The sequence below is a fragment of the Bos taurus genome, chromosome X (genome assembly GCF_002263795.3).
Source record: "Bos taurus isolate L1 Dominette 01449 registration number 42190680 breed Hereford chromosome X, ARS-UCD2.0, whole genome shotgun sequence".
In the NCBI taxonomy this organism is placed as follows: Eukaryota; Metazoa; Chordata; class Mammalia; order Artiodactyla; family Bovidae; genus Bos; species Bos taurus.
Genome location: NC_037357.1, coordinates 84,889,876 through 84,912,131, shown reverse-complemented (window position 1 = coordinate 84,912,131; position 22,256 = coordinate 84,889,876). Strand labels below are relative to the sequence as shown.

Sequence of the window (22,256 nt, the reverse complement as noted above, 5' to 3'; positions counted from 1 at the left end):
TCCAGAGAAAACTATAATTTAAAAAGATCCAGTGTTCAATACAGCATTATTTACAATAGCCAAGACATGGAAGCAACCTAAAAGTCCATTGACAGATGAATGGCTAAAGAAGATGTGGTGTATACACACACACACACACACACACACACACACACACACACACACACTGGAATATTACTCAGCCATAAAAAAGGATGAAATAATACCATTTGCAATAACATGGATGAACCTAGAGATTTTCATACTAAGTGAAATAAGCCTAAGAAAGACAAATATCAAGTGATATCCCTTATATATGGAATCTAAAAAAAAAAATAACATACAAATAGACCCACAGACATAGAAAACAAACTTATGGTTACCAAAGGGGAAAGAGAAGGGGTAGGGGAGGGATAAATCAGGAAGTTGATTTATACACAGTACTATATATAAAATAATCAACAAGGACCTACTATATAGCACAGGGAATTAAATATTTTATAATAACCATTCTAAAGGAGATCAGCCCTGGGATTTCTTTGGAAGGAATGATGCTAAAGCTGAAACTCCAGTACTTTGGCCACCTCATGCGAAGAGTTGACTCATTGGAAAAGACTCTGATTCTGGGAGGGATTGGGGGCAGGAGGAGAAGGGGACGACAGAGGATGAGATGGCTGGATGGCATCATCGACTCGATGGACATGAGTCTGAGTGAACTCTGGGAGTTGATGATGGACAGGGAGGCCTGGCGTGCTGCAATTCATGGGGTCGCAAAGAGTCAGACACAACTGAGTGACTGATCTGATCTGATAAAGAAAAAGAATCTGGAAAATATAAGCCCTATACTATCAATAATTACATTAAATATAAATGGTCAAACCCCACAAATATGGTATACAAAAAGACCAACAGAATGATTTTAAAAACATGATCCATCTATATGCTCATATAAAATATATATATATATATATAATTCATTTCAAATATGATATAGTAGATTGAAAGTAAAAGGATGAAAAATATAACCATACAAATATTAATTAAAAGAAATGAGTAGCTTTATTAATATTAGATAAAATAGACTTTAGTAAAATGTTCAACCCACCAAGAAGATGATAGCAACCCCAAATGTGTATGTGTATAGCAAACAACAGAACTTAAAATTCCTTGAAGCAAAAACTGAAATAGAAAGGAGAAATAGACATATCCAAATTTATAGTTAGAAACTTCAATACCTCTTTCTGAGCAATTGATAGAATTACTGCACAGAAAATCAAAAATGATAGAAAAGGACAAAGCAATACTATCAATCAAATGTTTGAATTGACATTTATACACCATTCCACCTAATAAAAGTAGAAACATTGTTCTTCTTAAACATATATCAAATTATATATGAAATTCTTTTTAAACATATATGAAACATTCTGTACACAAACCATATCCTGGTTCATAAAACAAACCTGAACAAATTGAAAGGAACTGAAATAACAATACAGAGTGTGTTCTCTAATCCTGATGCAATCAAACTAGAAATCTATAGCAGAAATATAGGGGGAAATTCTCCAGACGTTGGAAATTAAGGAATATATTTCTAAATAGTCCGTGGGAAGTTAACAAAAATATATTAAATGAAAATGCAACACACCAAAATTTGTGACACATGCCAAAGCAGTACTGATAGGGAAATTTACAGTATTAGATGCTTATATTAGATAAAAGGAAAGGTCTCAAACCAATCATCAGAGCACCCACCTCAAGAAACTTACAAATTTAACACATTGACTAAATTTAACACCCTTTCATGATAAAAATTCTCAGTAAACTACAGATAGAGAACTTCCTCAACTTAATTTTTTTTAAATCTACATAAACCTACATCTAACCTCATTACTTATAGGCAAAAATTGAATATTTTCCCCTTAAGATTGGGAAGAACACAAAGGGATCTGCACTTAACATGCATATTCAACATAATGCTAGACGTTCTAGCCAATTAAATAAGGCAAGAAAAAGAAAAACCATATTTTTGGAAAGGAATAAAACTGCCCCTATTTGTGATTATATGATTATGTACATAGAAAATTCCTAGGAATGAACAAAACAAACTCCTGGAACTAATGAATTCAGCAAATTTGCAGGTTACAAACTCAATATTAAAAAATCAATTGTATTTATATATACTAGAAATGAACATTTTTAGAGCAAATTTTAATACTCATTTATAATCATTCAAATTAAATACTTAGGTATAAATCTAACCAAAGAACTAAAGGACTTGTATGCTAAAAACTACAAAACACCAAGAAAAGAAATCAAACAAGATCTAAATCAATAGAGATATATAACTATGTTTGTGGATTGGAAGATTCAAGTAAAGATGTCGTTTTTCCTGAAATTGATTTATAGGTTTAATAATATTCCTATCAAATTCTATCAATGACTTTTACACATATAGAGAAGCTTATTCTAAAATTCACATGGAAAGGCAAAGAAATCAGAATAGCTAAAACCTTTTTGGAAAAGAATAAAGTAGGAATAGGGCTTCCCAGGTGGTGCTAACAATAAAGAACCCACCTGTCAATGCAGGTAGATGCAAGAGACATGGGTTCAATCCCTGTGTCGGGAAGATCCCCTGGAGGAGGTCACAGCAACCCACTCCAGCATCCTTGTCTGGAGAGTCCCATGGACAGAGGAGCCTGGCAGGCTCCAGTCCATAGGGTTGCAGAGTCAGACACAACTGAAGTGACTTAGCAAGCTAGCAAAGTAGGAATAATCACTCTATTCAATACTAAGCTATATTTAACTATATTAATCACATGTAATGCTGGTGAGGGCCAGATAGTTCAGTGAGGGAAAAAAAGCCCATACACAGACATATATATGTGTATGGCCAACTAAATTTTGACAAAAGTGCAAAAGCAATTCATTGAAGGACAGACAGTCTTTTCAACAAATGGTGCAAAAGCACTTAGACATCCGTAGACAAAATAACAAAAAAACCTTGACTTGAACATCATACTTTATACAAAAATTAACTCAAAATAAATCAGAATTAAATGTTGATATAGATAAGCTTATCCTAAAATTTATGAGGAATGGCTAAATAAAAAATATATAAAACTCACACAAGAAAACAGGAGGAAATCCTCAGGGCCCCAGGGCTAGGCAGAGTTCTTAGACATTACGTCAAATGTACAATACACAAAAGAAAAAATGATAAATTGGATCTCATCAAAATTTTTTAACTTCTGCTCTTGCAAAAGATCTGGTTAAGAAGATTAAAAAAAAAAGATACAGTCTGAGAGAAAATATTTGCAACCACATATCTGACAAAGGCCTTTTATCTAGAATATACAAATGACTCTCAAAATTCAAGAGTAAAAAACAATCCAGTTAGTAAATGGGCAAAACATCTGAATCAACATTTTTCCAAAGAGAATACATGGATGGCAAATAAGCACATGAAAAGATGTTCAGCATCGCTAGCCACTAGGAAAACAGAAATTAAAACCACCCTGACATACCACTTCATACTTATTAGAACAGCTAAAATGCAACATAGTGACAAGACAAATACCAAATGCTGATGAGGCTGCAACAAATTTCCCTCTCAAAGATTGCTGATGAGAATGTAAAATGGTACAACCACCCTGAAAAACAGTTTGGTAGTTTCATATTCTTTTTGGTAGTGTCTTATAAAACTAAACATACATATACCACACAATCCAGCAATTGCACTTCTGGGCATTCATCACAGAGAAATGAAATTTTACATCCACATAAAAACCTATACACAAATATTCATAGCAGCTTTATCTGTAATAGTCCCAAACTGGAAACAATCCAAATGTCCTTCAAATGGGTTAATGGTTAAACAAATTGTGGTACATTCATATTATGGAACACTACTCACCAATGAAAAGGAATGAATCAATGGTTCAGCAGTAAAAAATTCAGCTGCACTCAATACTAGAAAAATAAATGACCCAATCAAAAAAATGGCTCAAAGAACTAAACAGACATTTCTCCAAAGAAGTCATACAGATAGCTAACAAACACATTAAAAGATGCTCAACATCATTTATTATCAGAGATGGAAATCAAAACCACAATGAAGTACCATCTCATTCCGGTCAGAATGGCTGCCATCAAAAAGCCTACAGACAATAAATTCTGGAGAGGGTGTGGAGGAAAGGGAACCCTCTTACACTGTTGGTGGGAATGCAAACTGGTACAGCTACTATGGAGAACAGTGTGGAGATTCCTTTAAAAACTGGAAATAGAACTGCCATATGACACAGCAATCCCACTGCTTGGCATACACACTGAGGAAACTAGACTTGAAAGAGACACGTGTACCCCAGTGTTCATCCCAACACTGTTTACAATAGCTAGGACATGGAAGTAACCTAGATGTCCATTGGCAGACGAATGGATAAGAAAGCTGTGGTACATATACACAATGGAATATCACTCAGCTATAAAAAAGAACACATTTGAGTGAGTTCTAATGAGGTGGATGAAACTGGAGCCTATTACACAGAGTAAAGTAAGTCAGAAGGAAAAACACCAATACAGTATACTAATGCATATATATGGAATTTAGAAAGATGATAATGATGAACCTATATGCAAGACAGCAAGAGAGACACACATGTAAAGAATAGACTTTTGGACTCTGTGGGAGAAGGTGAGGGTGGGATGATTTGAGAGAATAGCATTGAAACATGTATACTACCATCTGTGAAACAAATGACCAGTGCAAGTTTGATGCATGAAGCAGGGCACTCAAAGCCAGTGTTCTAGGACAACCCAGAGGGATGGGGTGTGGAGGGAAGTGGAAGGGGGTTCAGGATGGTGTGACACACATGTACACCCATGGCTGATTCATGTTGATGTATGGCGAAACCCACCACAATATTGTAATTAGCCTCAAATTAAAATAGATAAATTAATTTTTTTTAAATCAAATAGTTTCCTAAAAAAAAAAAAAAATTGGCTGCAGTGTAGGAGCAACAGGAGACACAGGTTCAATCCCTGGGTGGGGAAGATTCCCCTGGAGGAGGGCATGGCAGCCCACTCCAGCATTCTTGCCTGGAGAATCCCATGGACAGAGGAGCCTGGCAGGCTACAGTCCATAGGGTCACAAGAATCAGACATGACTGAAGTGACTTAGCACATTGATGACATGCAAAAACCTGGATAGATCTCTAGAGAATTATGCTCAATGAAAACAGACAATCTCAAAAGGTTATATATTATGTGATTATAATATAAGGTATATTATATTACACATTACATAATTATGTATATTTATACAATGTATATTATATATTATATAATTATATAATATATAATTATAATTGTATAATATATTTATATATTATTATACAGTAATTATATATTAATATATAATATTATATGTTACTATATTTATATATTATATATATAATTATAATCATTTAATATTATATGTTTATATAATGATTATATATATTTATATGAGTATTATATATCATGAATATATGTGATTATATATATTATAATCATATAATATTATATATTATAACATTCTTGAAATAATACATTTGCAGAGATGGGGAACAGATTAGTGTTTGCCAGGGAAAGTAAGGTGAGGTATGTGACTATAAATGGGTAGCATAAGAGAGTTTCTTTTTGCTGATGGAACCATTCTGTATCTTGATTGTGATAGTATTTACACATATGTGGTATAATTGGACAAATCTATACACATAAATACACACAAAATGAGTGAATGTAAAAACTGTTGAAAACTGACTAAGGCCTGTAGATTGTACCAATGTCAATCTCCTAGTGTTGATACTGATCTACATCTAAGATGTGTAAGACATTACCTTTGGGAAAAGCTGGGTGAAGGGTACACTCTATCTCTCTGTACTATTTTTGCAACTTTCCATGAATCTATACTTATTTCAAAATAAAAAGCTTTCCGCAATCACTCTTTATGCAATGAGTTTAGCTCTCCATTGGGGTCATTTTAAAGATCTGAGAACAACCTGGCAGTAACTCAGGGTGGCTGTCTGTCTATAACCAACCAAGTGCTAAATGTTGCCTGATCAGAGCCCATGTCTCGACAGACATTTATAGAGATGCTATCAGTCCAACCTCCAGACCCATAAGTACTCTTTAAATCCTTTTATTAAAAACCTTATTTAAAGATTTTTTTTTAAAAATCTGCCTGAAAAGCTGCTTTTCATAAGTTCAGATTTTTTATAACATCGCCCAGCATTACAAGGTGGGAGGAGAGAGAGACGTGTGTGTGTGTGCTCAGTTGTGTCTGACTCTGCAACTCCGTAGCCCACCAGGCTCCTCTGCCCATGGGATTCTCCAGGAAAGAATACTAGAGTGGGTTGCCATTTCCTACTCCAGGGGATCTTCCTGACTCAGGGATCAAACCCACATTTCCTGCATCTCCTGCATTGGCAGGCGGATTCTTTACTACTGCGCTACCTAGGAAACCCATAGAGAAGAGATAGGTGCCCTCAAAGATATATTACTGCTTCTGGGGTCTTTGAAGAACAGTTCTGAAGTCCTGCTGAGCCAGACAGGGCACAGGCAGCAACCCCACCAGGCCCTTTCTTTACACTGGAAATGGATTCCCATATTCTGGGTTTGGTCTCAATTTCTAAATGTTACTGCACCAGAACAGGGTGGCTCAAATACCTTACAGTTCTGACTTCACCTCCAAGTAGATCCTATAAAAACTCTCAGTTAATTTCCTACCATTTTTCATTACTTTTTGGATGTGTTTAAAACAAACATTTCCATGAATTCTTAGTGTGATGTTCCCCCAAATTCTTAAATCCTTTAGATATAGGATTAAGAATTTAACTCCAGACCCCACTCTTCTTAATACTATAGGGACTGATTTATTTAGAGCGATGAAGTATTCAAGTTTTTGTGCACAGTTTAAAACTGAACTCTCAGGTTATCAGCCAGTTACAGTTGCCAAGAATATAGCTTTGCCCTTTTTCCCAACTGCTAGATGTTTAATCATGTAGAGTTAAATTTTAAGGTACTATATTTCTTGATCAAAATGATTTCTTCTTGCTCAGCATCTGGGGAGAATGTTTGCTACTGCCTGAACCACCTGAAATGCTGTAGACCCTTCTGGTCACTCCTAAGTCAAAACTATTTAAAGACCTATGATAAGAAAGAATAGATAATTTAAAAAACTATCTTAGTGAAATTAATTTCCAGAATCACAGAGACTTCTATATATTGTTTTGTGATGCATCTACAAATGGTTCTTTTAATATGTGGCACTGAAGTGTTGTCATTCCCTAATACTCAAATTAATTCACAAATTCACTTGCACTGTTAAAAAACAGACTGTTCACTTAAAGATAGAAAGTCATACTCCCATGAATTGGGTGTATTTTATCTCCTTTGCTATAGTTCCCTTGAGTATTTAAGTGACCAGCCAGGCCCTAAATACAGCTGGTTGACCTACTAACAGCCTCACTGCCATTAAAGGGAAGTTTTCATTCCAGGCTGCAATTGCTTGCAGTTGGCTTGGCTGAGGCTCCCTCGGTGGAACAACTCAGGAAAACACTCCTAGCATTTTAATCATACTTTTTTCAACCTTCGAAGCTGGGATGGGGAGGAGGAAGAAATAATTTCCTGCTGGCTTTCAAGGTTGACAACAGAAGATTCGGCCAAATGAATTTGCCTCTCTCTGGCCTTCTTGGCCCATTTCACGTTAGGTAGGCCTGGGTGTCCCCAGTGGCTCTGCCAACCTGCACGGGCACCTCCCTCCCTTCCTTGAATTGCACTAGTTCTCTTCGCCCTTCTTTCCTTCCAGTTTTTCTTGGTTTTGCCTGTCCCTGCCTACACACTTGTGCCAGTTAGTTGCCCCATGTTCCCCACCAGAAGCCACTTCACAGATGCTAAAGACGTCAGTGCCGGGACTTGGCACTTGGGCTGAGGGAGCTGAGGTTTCCGGGTATTCAACCCATCCTGTTATCACAGGGGAATTATTTTCCAGCCTATTGTAATAGCCTTCCTTCCAGACCTGCAGAACAAATGGGCCGAGGATAGGCCTTCAGCCTCCTTTTCAAGGGCAAAAGGTTCTTGAGCGGGGTGGGGGGGAGGGTCATCTTCCGATATCCTATTCTGGAACCGTAGCCTGTGGGTGATGTTACCATCTAAGCTTATCTGTTAACCTGGGTTAAGCTTTCTTCACCTTCCTGTTTTCACCTCAAATCGGTGAGATGCAGTGCCAAGGAAAAGGGAAATGACTGACAATGTTTGTGACAATACAGCCATTAAGTTGTCTTTTTTTTTTTTTTTTTTTTAAGGGAGCTGCCTAGGGATAATGTTAAAATAATACTTGAAATACCAGCTATGTCAAAGTGCAAGCATTCTCTCTCTGTGATTGTGAAGCAAAATGGAATAGGAAACATTGAGTTTGCTAATATAAAGCAAGCCCCCCTTAAACAGCCTAGAAAAGTACTTTAAGCAGTATACATGCTATAAATCGTTTCCAAACTTTTAATCTGAAAAATTAAGTGGCAGTGGCAGGGGGCACCAGTCTATCTGCATTAGTCAATAATTCAGTCCTACTTAATACAACTCTCCCTTCAGGTGAAAACAGAGACTTTTTTTTTTTTTAAACAAACAAACAAAAAGCCATGAACAAACAAAACTCTTGCCTGGGAAGTAAAGGGAGAAACTAGGGGAGAAGCCACCAGCCCATGTCCAAAGCTGAGCCACACCCCTACCCCTCACTACTCCCAGTGGGAGAAGAGGACTCACTTCTCTACTCCAGAATTCAGAGTAAAACCTCATTCCATGTGATTCATTAGCAAAACCCCAGAGTCAGCCAGTGCAGAAATGAAATGGTCATTATGAGAATAAAATAATTTTGTCTTTTATTTCTTTTATTTTCTTTTATTTATTTTAATTTTATATTTTATTTCCACTTTTATCATACCCACTACCGGCTAAAAATTACCCAAATTTTTTTAGCTCACTTCAGAACAAAAGGAATGTACTCCAAACCAGCATTAATAAAACTTGGGAAGAGGTGAGTTTGCCTCGTTGACTTGGGATTTTCCTTTCCTTTGAGCTGCTCTGAGGCACAATTTTAATTAGCATACATAATTGCTTTTGTGAGTCAAGTCATCCCCAACTTAAATAAAGGAACAGGAGTCAGTATTTTATACTATCTATTTGACTGCCCAGTTGCAGATATTTGCCATCTACCAAGTAGGGGTGGCAGGGGCTAGGAAGTACCCAGAGCTTGGACCTGTCATTTAGGCAGCCCTTTAGCCCCTACAAGGCTATAAGTCAATGGAGTGGGGGGCGCTAGGGCTGCCCCCAACATCAGCTTCAGGATTCACATGTTAGAATAGCTAGTCAGAGTACAGAGTCTTTGGGTCAGCCCAAGTCTAGCCCATCACTTCTGGTTCTATCTCCCTTCTGAGACATCAAGGCACCACCCTTTCCTAGAACTATCTACAGTCTAGTGGGGATAAAATGGTGCCATGACCAAGTGTAGGTTCACTCCCAAAGGACATTCTCCTCTCCTGGGCCCACAGGCTTGCCAGAGATTGCCATACTTAGGAGCAGGAGATGGATTTTTCCTGAGCTCAAAATAATTTATCTTCCCCTTTGACTGTGGAGAAATAAAAACAAATCTAAAAGGCATTTAATAATGCTGGGAGTTTTGTTGTTCTTTGGGAGGGCCATGTGTGTTTATTTTTAGCCAACCATCTCCTTTTTTGCAAAATGGTCCCCTTGGCAATCCCCAGCTTGGGGGATGGGGTGGGGAGTGGAATGGACAAAAAGGCAACAAAGTTTAACTTTTTTATTGTTTGCAGAACCTGAAATATATATTGTTTTCCTTTCTTGCATCCTTGTTATTGATAATCCTTTATTAGAGGAAGGGAGAGCATCTATTTTATTGCTTCTAAAATCTGTATATTTAACATATGCCAGTTCTAGGCTGTTTGAAAGGAAGTCCTATTTTTAAAACATTATCTTGATGTTAGTGTTTTTGGCTTGCTGTTCTCATAAACTCTCTAAGGCAGTAATGAGTCCTTTTTGGTAATGTCTGGTCTCAGTCATGGGCAAAGTGACCCTCAAATCCCTGAGACATTTTTCCTTGATGTTCACCTGAGCTGTACGTATGTCAGGACTGCTTCAACCTAGTTTGCAGGAGGCTGCTCATAACTTTTCCCAATCCATAATCTTTACAGAAGAACTCAGTCTCCAGCCCCAACCTGCTCCCCATATTTTACAAATGCTTTTGTAATGCTCTATTTCAGCCTTTCAGTTAAGCTGGTTTCTTTGTTTCCAGCCTGCTGGTTACCAAGACCAAACCATCTTAATCACGCAATATTAATCTGTCCACGCCAGCCCTCTATGCATTTGGATTTCAGGCCAGATTTGGGGCTTCTTGCTATCAGGGCCCAGAGATCTCTCTGTGTCCTCACAACACTCCTGTGCCTTCCGGGTCTCTTTCTAATGCTGCTACCTGAAGGTTAACATTTTAACAGAAAGGGCTTCCATTCCACGAGTAAAAAATAAGTCTACAGACTTCCCAGGATTTCCCAGGTGGCACTAGTGGTAAAGAACCCGCTTGCCAAAGCAGGAGACATAAGAGACGTGGATTTGATCCCTGGGTCAGGAAGATCCCTGGAGGAAGGTACTGTGACCCACTTCAGTATTCTTGCCTAGAGAATCCCATGGACAGAGAAGCCTGGCAGGATACAGTCCATGTAGTCCCAAAGAGTCAGGCACGACTGAAGCAACTTAGCACATGGACTTCCCAGGTAGTCCAGTGGTTAGGACTCTGCACTTCCACTGAGGGGGGCACAGGTTTGATCCCTGGTCAGGGAACTAAGATTCCCCCATGGCACGTGGCAAAAAAGGTCTACCTCAGTGGTTATCTTTGGAATGTGACTCTACAGCCCAGCCCCCTGCTGCATGCATTCCAGGGGAGGGGAATCTGCTCGCTCTGGTGATCACTGAAGTCAAACAGGGTGGTTGTCGTCCACAGCCTCTTAACCCCAAAATTTCAAAACATTCACTATCAGCTGCTTCTCTGACATCTTTTCAGCACCCAGCATGACGGCCTCTCATGTGCAGAAGGCCAGATGCCGCTGGCTTGGCACCTGTGGGCTGGAGCAGAGCTGAAGGCTTCCTGTTCCCATGAAGACATCACTGAGCTTGGTAACTTTTCTCCAACTGAAACTGCTTCCTGTTCAGTTCTCCAATAGTTCTCCACTTCTCTGTGCTTTTGAACTTGGGCCAGCACTTTTTCTTAGTTCCTACTGTTTTTTGTTTTTTTTTTTTTTTAATATTGCACCTGAGCAGAAACTTTTGGGGGGAGGGGGGCATACCATGGTGGTGTGTGGGCTCTTAATTTCCCAATCAGGAATCAAACTCATGCCCCTAGCATTGGTAGCATGCAGTCTTAACCACTGGACCCCAGGGAAGTCCTTAGTTCTTTCAGTAGAGCAATTTCCTTGGATTCCACTATGAAGCGAGAGGATGAGGGGCCAGAAGACCCATGGAGACAGAAGTTCATTTATTAACCACCTTTTTTGACTGGACACATAAAAGGAAGGCCCATTTGGCTTTTTTTAGTTTCAGTCTTTCCTGTGCTGCTTATGCTGAGAGCTGAGAAAAGAAGTACTGAGGAATTTTAAGCCAGCTGCTTATAAATGTTTTTTAAAAGCATAACCCCCAACTATTTATATTCCATTTGTATTCATGGGAAACAAATCCCTGCCCAGACTAAAAAAAGCCTCTTTGAAAAACCCCTCTGAATCCTGCGTCAACAATGTAATAGGCACTTCTGCCTGCCACTCCTGCCCCACACAATAAAGAAGGCTCTCAGGAATACAGTGAAAGTGTATAGAGTTCAATCTTATTTAAAAGCAGCCTCAGTTCCCCAGTGATAGTGTCCCGAAATAGCTGAAGTTCAAGTCACTGAGTACAATCCCCTGTAGCAGTAGTGGAAGGTCAGCTTAATAAGAAGCTTGCTACAACCTGACAGCCTGTGTAAGTGTGGTTTTATAAAGGGATGACATTTAAAAATATTTATTTATTTATTTATCTTTGGCTGTGCTGGGTCTTTGTGAGTGAACACAGGCTTTCTCTAGTTGAGGCAAGCAGGAGCTACTCTCTAGTTGCGGTGCATGGGCCTCTCATTGCAATGGCTTCTCTTGTTGCAGAGAACAGGGTTTAGGGCGTATGGGCTTCGTACTTGTAGCACATGGGCCCAGTAGTTGTGGCCTGTGGGTTCCAGAATGTAGGCTCTGTAGTTGTGGTGCATGGGCTTAGCTGCTCCATGGCATGCGGGATCTTCCCGGACCAGGGATTGAACCTGTATCCCCTGCATTGCAAGGTGAATTCTTAACCACTGGACCATCAGGGTAGACCAGGATGATCATTTAGATTTCAAAACATGTCTAGTCTTTCAAAAGAATCACAGAAATGACACTTTGCAAATACAGGTGCATTGAAGAAGGACTAAGAAGTGAATTTCATCTTGGCATCTGGTTACCACAACCTGAGGTTTGCAGAAATTATTCACTGTCTGAGATGAACTGTAGGGTCAGAGAGGGCAATGGTGTTGGGAAAAGGATTTTCCATCCATCATACTAGCCACATTGAAAAAAAATAGAAAAATTGCTGAAAATTGTTGCTGAAAGTCTAAGAAACAGACACTCCAAGAAACACCTGGTGGGGGTGGAAGTTGGTGCAACTTTCACTGCAGTAGCTTCTCTTGTTGCAGAGCACAAAATGTAAAGAAGCCTATATACCTTATAGGTATATAAGTGAAGTGAAGTCGCTCAGTTGTGTCTGACTCTTTGCGACCACATGTACAGTAGCCTACCATGCTTCTCTGTCCATGGGATTTTCCAGGCAAGATACTGGAGTGGGTTGCCATTTCCTTCTCCAGGGGATCTTCCTGATCCAGGGGTCAAACCCCAGTCTCCCACATTGTAGGTAGACACTTTACCATCTGAGCCGCCAGGGAAATCCATATATACATATATGTGTGTGTGTACATATATATATATATATATATATATATATATATATATATACATATCCTATATACTCATTCTTCTATACTGCAGAAAGTTTTCTTAGGGATGTACTTACATGTACATTAAAATGTAATTAAAATTAGAAATGCAATTAAAAATGTAGCAATGAAATGTTGGGACTAGGAACTAGTTAAATATGTTACAATACATTCTTACAATGAAATACTAGATAGTCATTAAAAAGAAGATAGGGGAAGTTTTTTTTACTTTTTAGGTTTTATTAGTTTTATTTCGGGAGAAGGCAATAGCACCCTACTCCAGTACTCTTGCCTGGAGAATCCCAGGGATGGACGAGCCTGGTGGGCTGCCGTCTATGGGGTCGCACAGAGTTGGGCACGACTGAAGTGACTTAGCAGCAGCAGCAGCAGTTTTATTTCTGTAACCTTTAAATCACAGCCCACAAATTAGATTTTGTCACAACTGGATTTAGGGATGGCAGAGGAATCAAGTTCACTATTTTCTGAAACACTGACACACAAAAGGGGAGGGAAGAATTACTTAGCTAAGGTTATTCACAAAACACCATCAGAAAAATCCATAAACAAAAGCTAAATACTTAATCATTATGATTAATGCTAATCGGTAAAGGATTCTAAATCAATTCACTGGCATAAAGTTTCTTGTTTAAGTCCACGAATCTTTCTCTAAACATTACTGATCCTTTGCTAAAGGATAACTGGATGATTTCAGCAGTATCTTATGACACAGCTAGCTGCTGGAATATTCCAGAGGAAAATGGAAAATAATTCTGTAAGAATGTGAAGGCAACAATTAGCAGCCAATATTCTCAGTTCAGTTCAGCTGCTCAGTCATGTCCGACTCTTTGAGACCCCATGGACTGCAGCACACCAGGCCTCCTTGTCCATCACCAACTCCCAGAGTTTACTCAAACTCATGTCCATTGAGTCGGTGATGCTATCCAACCATCTCATCCTCTGTCATCCCTTTCTCCTCCTGCCTTTAATCTTTGGAAGCATCAGGGTCTTTTCAAATGAGTCAGCTCTTCGCAGCAGGTGGCCGAAGTATTGGAGCTTCAGCTTCAGCATCAGTCCTTCTAATGAATATTCAGGATTGATTTCCTTTACGATTGACTGGTTGGATCTCCTTGCAGTCCAAGGGACTCTCAAGAGTCTTCTCCAACACCACACTTCAAAAGCATCAATTATTCGGTGCTCAGCTTTCTTTATAGTCCAACTCTCACATCCATACATGACTACTGGGAAAACCATAGCTTTGACTAGATGGACTTTTGTTGGCAAAGTAATGTCTCTGCTTTTTAATATGGTGTCTAGGTTGGTCATAACTTTTCTTCCAAGGAGCAACTCTTTTAATTTCATGGCCGCAGTCACCATCTGCAGTGATTTTGGAGCCCTCCAAAATAGTCTATCACTGTTTCCATTGTTTCCTCATCTATTTGCCATGAAGTGATGGGACCAGATGCCATGATCTTAGTCTTCTGAATATTCTCAGAATTTCCAATTATCAAAAGCATATACAATTTTAATCTAGGAAAGTCAACTTTATAAAATTAAGTTTTTAGATTCAAAAGCACCCCACTTTAACTGGCACAAGAATACTGAAAATAGTCCCTAAAAATATCACTAAACAATTTATAGAAAGAAAAACATTCCCTTATATTTAATAAATGTAGTTGGTAATGGATTCTTCAAAACAGGTGATATACATGCTTTTAACTGATGACCAGGGACTGTTTGGTGGGTGACTGAGAGAGGTGAACATACTCAAAGGCCACATTCTCCCCATTGCTCAGTTTCAAGTACTTGTCCAAGGTAGTGATTACCTTGTTATTTAGAATCTGGAACTTGTGAATTCGAATTCTCTCCACCATCTTCTTCAAAGGCATGTTTTTGATAACTTCATCTTTGCCGTCATGTTTGTGGACTTTAGACAGATGACAGCAGAAATCCAGTATGGCAAAATGCCTCTCCTTGTCACCCAAGAATGGTGGGAATGTAAATTGGTGAAGCCACTATGGAAAATGGGATGGGGGCTCCTTAAAAAGTTAAACATAGAACTACCATACGATCTAGCAATTCCAATCTTGGGTATTTACCCAAAGGAAATGAAAACAGTAACTCAAAAAGATATCTGTACTCCCATGTTCACTGCAGCGTTATTTACAATATCCAAGATATGGAAATAACTATGTGTTCATCCATGGATAAACAGATAAAGCAAATATAGTATCCAAGGAATTACTATTCAATCATAAAAAAAGAATGAGACTGCCATTTGTGACAACCTGGATGGAACTTGAAGGCATTATGTTAAGTGAAGTAAGTCAGAAAGAGAAAGACAAACACTGTATAATCTCAGTTATATGTGAAATCAAGCCCTCTACTCCCTTCCTAAAACCCATGAACTCACAGATGCAAAGAACAGACTAGTGGTTGCCAGAAGCAGAGGGTACAGGGGGCAGAGGTTGAAACGGGTGAAGGGGGTCAAAAGGTATAAACTTCCAGTTATAAAATAAATAAGTCATGGAGATGTAATGTACAGCATGGTGACTAAAGTTAATAATACTATATTGTGTGTGTATACACACACATACACACACACAATGACCATGTCACACGGCTTGTGGGATATTAGTTACCTACCCAGGCATTGAACCTGGGACCTCAGCAGTGAAAATGCTGAGTCCTAGCCACTGGACCATCAAGGAATTCCCATATACTTTAAAGTTATTAAGAAAGTGGATTTTAAAAGTTCTCATCATAAGAAAAAAACTATGTAACTATGTGTGGTGATGGACATTAACTAGACTAACTGTGGAGATCTTTTGCAATACATATAAATACTGAACCATTATGTTGTAACACCTGAAAATAATATAAAGTTATGTCATATCTCAATTTTAAAATTTTAAGGAGTTAAAAAGATTTAAGTACAAAAGGGCTTTATATTTCTGTTTGAATTTGCATAAAACATTCCTAGACATACATCACAAGAAACATAGTGATTACTTCTATGAAGTGAGCCTGTGTGTGTGCTAAGTCACTCAGTCGTGTCCAACTCTTTGCAACCCCATGGACTAGCCCACCAGGCTCCTCTGTCCATGGGATTCTCCAGGCAAGAATACTGGAGTGGGTTTCCATGGCCTTCTCCAGGGGATCTTCCCAACCCAGGGAGTGAACCCATGTCTCTTTCATCTCTTTTATTGGCAGGCAAGTTCTTTTCTACTAGCACCACTGGGGAAGCACTGAAGGAACGTGAGAGGGTGATATATAGAGCCATGATTAATTTAAGCTGTTTTCCCTATTGCCATATTAACTCTGTACAGCTGTGTGGTATTTCACAGCTCCAAGTTCTTCCACATGAATGACTGTGGCAGACAGTTCACTGCTCGTCACCCTTTTAGTCCCCATCCTGATCTTGATCCAGTGGCAACAGCTCAGCCCAGGGCATGAAGCAAGACTGGTCCAAGTTGGTGACTCTCAACTTTGGCTGCACTGTACAATCCCCTGGGGAGCTTTTAAAACATCCCAATAACTGGATCCCACCCCAAACCAATTATATCAGAATCTCTGTGGACTGAGCTCTTTTAATAGCAACATTAAAAAAACAAACAAACCCCAAAAACTCCTCAGGTGAAGGTAAAGCTCAGCCAGGGCTGAGAACCCACTGGTCTAAGCCAGTCAAGAGGATGCCTTTCCCTTTCACCAATTACTGGGTTAGGTCAGACCATGTGACCCAGTTCTAGTCAGTGAGACATAGAAGGAAGTCAGCTGGGGTAGGGGCTTCTGGGGAAGGTTTTATAACCAGATTGAAGGCGAGAGAGACATATGAGGGAAAACTGCACCCCTTACTAACCAGCTTCCTTCTTTTCTGCATTTTCACAACCCTGCATAGTTGGGTGAGGAAGTGATGCTTCTTGCTGAGGCTACCATCTTGTGACAGTGGGAAGATAATTTGATGAAGGAAAGCCAAGAAGATGGAAAAGATGGAATAGGCCTGGCTCCTTGGTGACTTGGTTTGTTGCTACAATTCCCACCCAGACCTGAAAAAAAGTGCACTGACCCCCCACCCTGCCAAATCCTGGCTGTCAGGTCTGGAGCATCCAGAAGCCACTCAGGTTAATTCACTTCTGAGCCAGGGGCATGCTGCAGGGTCCCAGGTGAAGGACAGCCATGGGGAAGACGGCCCTAGCTAGAGTCACAGGCTCTCCTGTGTAGCTGTTGTTGGCAGTGCTCAGGGATATTTTATTGGTTTTTTCAATATTAGTAATAAAGCTAAATGTGGTTCTCACCCTAGACTAGCCACTAAACCTGGCTGTAGTAGTGCCAAAGGTGTGCCAGGAGATAGTAAGTGGGGGCAGATGAGGGTGTGTTATAACGGAGAGATTCTGAGCTCTGGGGTCTAACACCACTGTTGCCTGACCTTCAGCAGCCCAGGTGTGACTTTGGGCAAGTTATTTGATTTCTCTGAGTCTTTGATTTCTCATCTATAAAACCGATAATATGCCGTGATGAAAGAAATGCTCACATATGGCAGTATGGGGAAGTCCTTCTGGTTTATACATGATTTAACTCAAATGTGACGCTAACTAAAACAGCCTGTTTGTGGCCTATCAAACATACACTGTTCATCTACTTTATTAATGAAAAGGGCACAGAAGTAAAGTATTGTCCATGTTAAAAATAAAAATTAAATGTCTCCCTTCCTGGGATACCAATGCTGGTGCTCCTTCCATGATGACTCACTTCCCAGGGGCTGAGGCTGTGTAGGTGCTGATTTTTTTTTTTTTTAAAACCTGGACAGAATGGATTCTTGACTTGCTTAGTGTTCTCTGTTCTGAAAAAATATAAAACTGGGCTGAAAACCACGTTTCTCTGGAGAAGTTCTTCAGAGTCATCCGTCTTCCTGTCTTCTGGGCTATAGTCCTCAGTTTGGCTCAAATAAAACTTTTTCTATTCCTATTATAGATTATTTATTATTTTTATTGGCAGTCATAACAATGATATAACCACTATGCCTAACTCAGTGCATTGGTACCTAAGGATCCATCCCCTTCCCATCCCTAGAGTGAAATGTGACAGACTTTTGGAAACTCATCAGTTGGCCAATAACATTATCCTTCTAGGAACCAGGAATACAAGCATTTTAATAAATCTATTGATTGGTGGTGACATGGTGCTTGCCTGATAATTCCAGCAGAAAGGCCGGAGGAAGGGTTCAATCACCAGAGAATGAAAGAGCTTAAAGCTTGTTCCCAAATGTCCCTGCAAGCTTGCAAAGGAAGCCCCAATTGGCTGTTCCAAACTCCAGCACCAGTGTCTGGCCCCATAGTCACTGCGATCCACACAGACTCTAACCTCCTAGAGGATGAAGACTTGTGGCCTCGAATCCTACTCTCAGTTCACTTTCTTACCTCACCCCAGTCAGTGCCAAATGTTAGTAAAAATGGAAAAAAATAACACTAAAAATTTCTGGGAGACTGTCAGCTCTTAAAGCCATAAAACACTGCAGCAATTTGTCCTCAAGAGATGGCCCCTCAGACCCATGAAGGAGGGTTGGGAACCATTATGTTACTTACATCTGTAAACACAGGATTAGCAGATGAAAGGATGATTTTGTTAAAAAGCGACAAGTTCCAAGTCACCCGGTGCCTTTTACCTTCACTCTGCTTAGGAAAGAACACAGACTTTCTAAGCAATTACAGAAACTAAGAAAACCACTTGATCACTGGGAGAAAAATCAGCTTCCATAATCACTCTGCAACCCTGGCTCTATTAACAGCAACAAAATCCATCTTCATTAACATCTTCAACTTTGTCCTCAGAGCTTCATCCCAGAGGAATACTGAATTACACTGTAAACTAATGAATGGAAACTTAAGTCACTTCCGCCCAGCCCACGATGCTTTTCCTCCTCTGGACTGCACCCTTTCAACTCATACAAAGTTTGGGGAATCACATTCCTATTCCACTCACTAGACTCCTGAGGTCAGCATCATGCAGAACAAACTTCCCTCAGCCCAACGAACAGGCCATAGGCTGACCCAGATACTGAACACATTTTGAGATCATTTAAGCCCCATTTTGGCATCTTAGGATAGCTTTGGATATATGCTTTACACAGAAAGAACCAAAAAAAAAAAAATGGGGGGTGGATATCTTTTCACAAAGATCCTTCTGCAGTCACAGCCAAAGATGTTAATGCCCATCCAAGGTTCCATTTCTCCAGGGGACGGGGCAGAGTTGGGGAAGCCCAGCCCAGAGGTTCTGTCTGCATTAGAGGAAGCAGATCAGGCAGCTTTTGTGAGCTAATGTGAACGGGATATGGTCAAATATCCTGCGGGCGCCAGCAATTGGGGGCGGGGGTGGGGGGAGTCACCAGGGGAAATCAAAATCCATTCCCGGCCAATACACCAGATCCTGAGACACACACACATACACGTACAAAAACTGTCCCAAGAGAGGCCTGACTACGCCTGTTTGCTTGGTAAATCCAAAGGAAAGCCTCCGAGTCTGCTAGTCAGAGAGGCAGAGGCAGAGAAGAAATATGAAACGGATTAGGGGCAGGTAGGATAACAGTGACTAACTTTCCCTCAAATCCTGCTTTTTGGTTTTCTCTGTGCCTGCAAACACTGCTTCAAAAGGTTTCCCCATAGGACAGAGTGGCCTCAAGATTAAATGATAATGATGGACCTCAAATGGTCCACGAAATACTATACTTTTCATGTCAATTCCCAATCTCGAGCTTCATTGTAACTTTCAAACCTTCGCTACTCCGCTCAGACCCCTCCTCCCTCTCCTTTCCCCACTCCCTCATTCTCAACAGACCATACTACCTCTTACTTCAGAGAGGAAACAGAGTGCGGAGGCTTGGGTCCCGCCTCAGCTATTAACCTCTACCTTCTCAGGGTCTTCCTCTGAGAAGGCAGGTGGCTATTCTAGAGATCCAGATGACTCTCCCAAATGCTCCCAGCTGGGCTTACCCCACTGCTCGGACCTATTTTCACCCGCTGAGATCCATCTGAGACGGCATCCCTCCCCTTCCCCTGCAGGCTGATCCAAGCTCCCAGAAGACCCTTTCCTGTCCCTTCCCTGACCCGGGGCCACCTTACCCGGATCCGTCCCGGGGGCGCGGGTGGAGGGCTACGTGGCGCTGTCCGCCTCGGTCTCCGGCTGTGTCTCCTCGTCCTCAGGCGGTTCGACATCGCCGTCTTCCCCACTACGAGGGTAAGCCAGCAGGCGCATGGCTGGGGCGCAGGCGGCCTCCACCTGGCGCACCTGCTCTCGGCTCAGGCGCTCGCGCCAGGCGTGCACGGCCTCGCGGGCATCGCGCGCTGACAGGTGGAAGGGCCGGTCGGCGCCATAGGCCGCGCCGCGCGTCATGTTGAGCGCGAAGGCGTCGAGGGCTGCGAGCGCGCGGAGCCCGGCGAAGCGTTGCAGGCGTCGCAGCTGGGCGCGCGGCTGCTGCACCAGGTCCTCGTAGCGCAGCCTTAGGTAGCGGCGCCGCAGCCAGGTGGGAGCGCCGCGCGCGAACAGCAAATCGCGCATCCAGGCTTCGCAGATCACCTCGAGTGCGCCGGTCAGGAAAAAGTCGGCACGCGGCGCGGCGGGCAGCGCGCGGGATGCTCCCCCGGGGCGAGCGCCCACACCGTGCGACAGCAGCACGCGGTGGAAGCGGTCGCCCCTCTGGCGGGTGCGCAGCACCTGGATGCTCTCGCGCAGCAGCCCCTGCCGGGACTTGAGACGCGAATTGTGGACAGCCCGCGGGTCGCGGAAAAGCTGCACCACCTTCAGGTTGAGGCCTGGGTCGCGCAGAAGGGGCACCAGCACGCCCAGGTCGAGGAGGCGCACGTCCTTGATGACCACAACCGGATACTTGTGGCACTCGGCCTCCAGGGCTCGGAGTGCCACGGGTGGGCAGCTGCGCTCGCAGGCAGCGTCCTCGACGAGTCCGACCTCGGCGCGGGCCCGGGGTCCGCCAGGGCACAGCGGCGGCGAGCAGATGACCTTGTTGGTCCGCCAGCGAAAGAGGGAGGCCGTGGTGAGATTGGCCGCGTCCGGGGGCCGCGCGGCAGGGTCACCGGGCGGCGCGTACAGTTGCAGGACTGAGAAGTCGCAGCGGAAGAGCGAGCGCAGCATGTCTCGGAGTGCGCCCTGCAGGCTCTCGGCGTCGCCCGGATACAGCGCCTGCCACAGATGCCACATGGGTTCATACAAGTAGAAAACGTCCGGGTGCTGGTTAAAGAGCTCTCCCAGGAACGATGAGCCGGTGCGCCAGGTAGCGTGCACGTAGATGTGCTGCTTTTCGCGAGACGCAGCCTCCCCGATGGCGCTGTTGAGGTTGCCCGGAGACCTGGGGGACCCGCCAGCGCCCCCCTCTGCGGCTGGCCGCGCCTCCGCGCCCTGCTCGCGCTCGCCCGCCGCCGCCGCCTCCAGGCTCCACACTCCCAGGCTGCGCTGCAGGCCCGGGCAGTGTCGGGCGCCCTTGTCCCCGTCGCGGCCGCCGTCCAGGACCGAGGGGATGATCAGAAGCACCAGCGTGTATAGCACCAACAGCAGCGCGAACTTGCAGTACTCCCGGCGCCGCCGCCGCCGGCCCTTCATCTTTTACCTAACCACTCCAGAGCGGGTGGAGCACCCTTCCTCTCTCCTTTCTCGGAAATCCCGCCCTGAGTCCGCTCCTCCGGCCTCTTGAGACCCCTCTGCGCCGGGAGGAGCGGAGTCACCAGGGCCGTGCATCCACAAGGGAAACTCTGGAGGCGGTGGTGCTGCGTCCCTGCCCTTTCCTGGCTCAGCCCTGGAGAGCCGCCTATTGGCCGGCTTGAAGCGGCCGGCCCCGCCTTCCACCCGGCAGCTTCTCCCCACCTCTCTCTCCGCTTGGGCTAGCTCTGTCAAATCTGGGCGGGGTTGCCCTGGGGTGGGGGACGCCAGCTGGAGGCGCATGGAGCCAGACCCCACCTTTCCCCAACCCCTCCTTAATGAAGTCAAGTCTTCATGAACTGACTGCAGGCAAGGAAGGGGCTTGTGTGTACAGAATGCACCCAGTAACAGGACGTGGACCCCACCCGGACAACTCCACTGCCTCTCCTATTTTATGTCCCCTGCTTGGCCGTCTCTGTCATAAGCAGACCCTCCTCCACACTATTTAGAATGGGGTCCCTGGTCACTATCTACATCTGGCGCCCCC

At 42.7% G+C, this 22,256-nt stretch overlaps 1 protein-coding gene across 4 annotated transcripts in view; it reads right to left on the bottom strand.

The window, feature by feature from the left end:
• The window catches only part of CHST7 (carbohydrate sulfotransferase 7), a 78,634-nt gene extending 56,799 nt beyond the window's left edge, over window positions 1-21,835 (bottom strand). The window contains exons 1-2 of one of the 4 annotated variants that reach the window (XR_240852.5): window positions 20,182-21,775; window positions 18,649-18,738 (exon numbers count right to left, since the gene is read on the bottom strand). Coding sequence is in view for 2 of the 4 variants with exons in the window: in NM_001193203.1 (NP_001180132.1) it covers window positions 20,213-21,673 (1,461 nt within the window). In the remaining 2 variants the exon portion in view is untranslated. Of the gene's footprint in view, window positions 1-18,648; window positions 18,739-20,181 lie in introns of all 4 variants that reach the window. The other 3 variants (XR_240851.5, NM_001193203.1, XM_005228087.5) reach the window with 3 other exon arrangements.
• Between the last annotated feature and the right edge of the window lie 421 nt (window positions 21,836-22,256).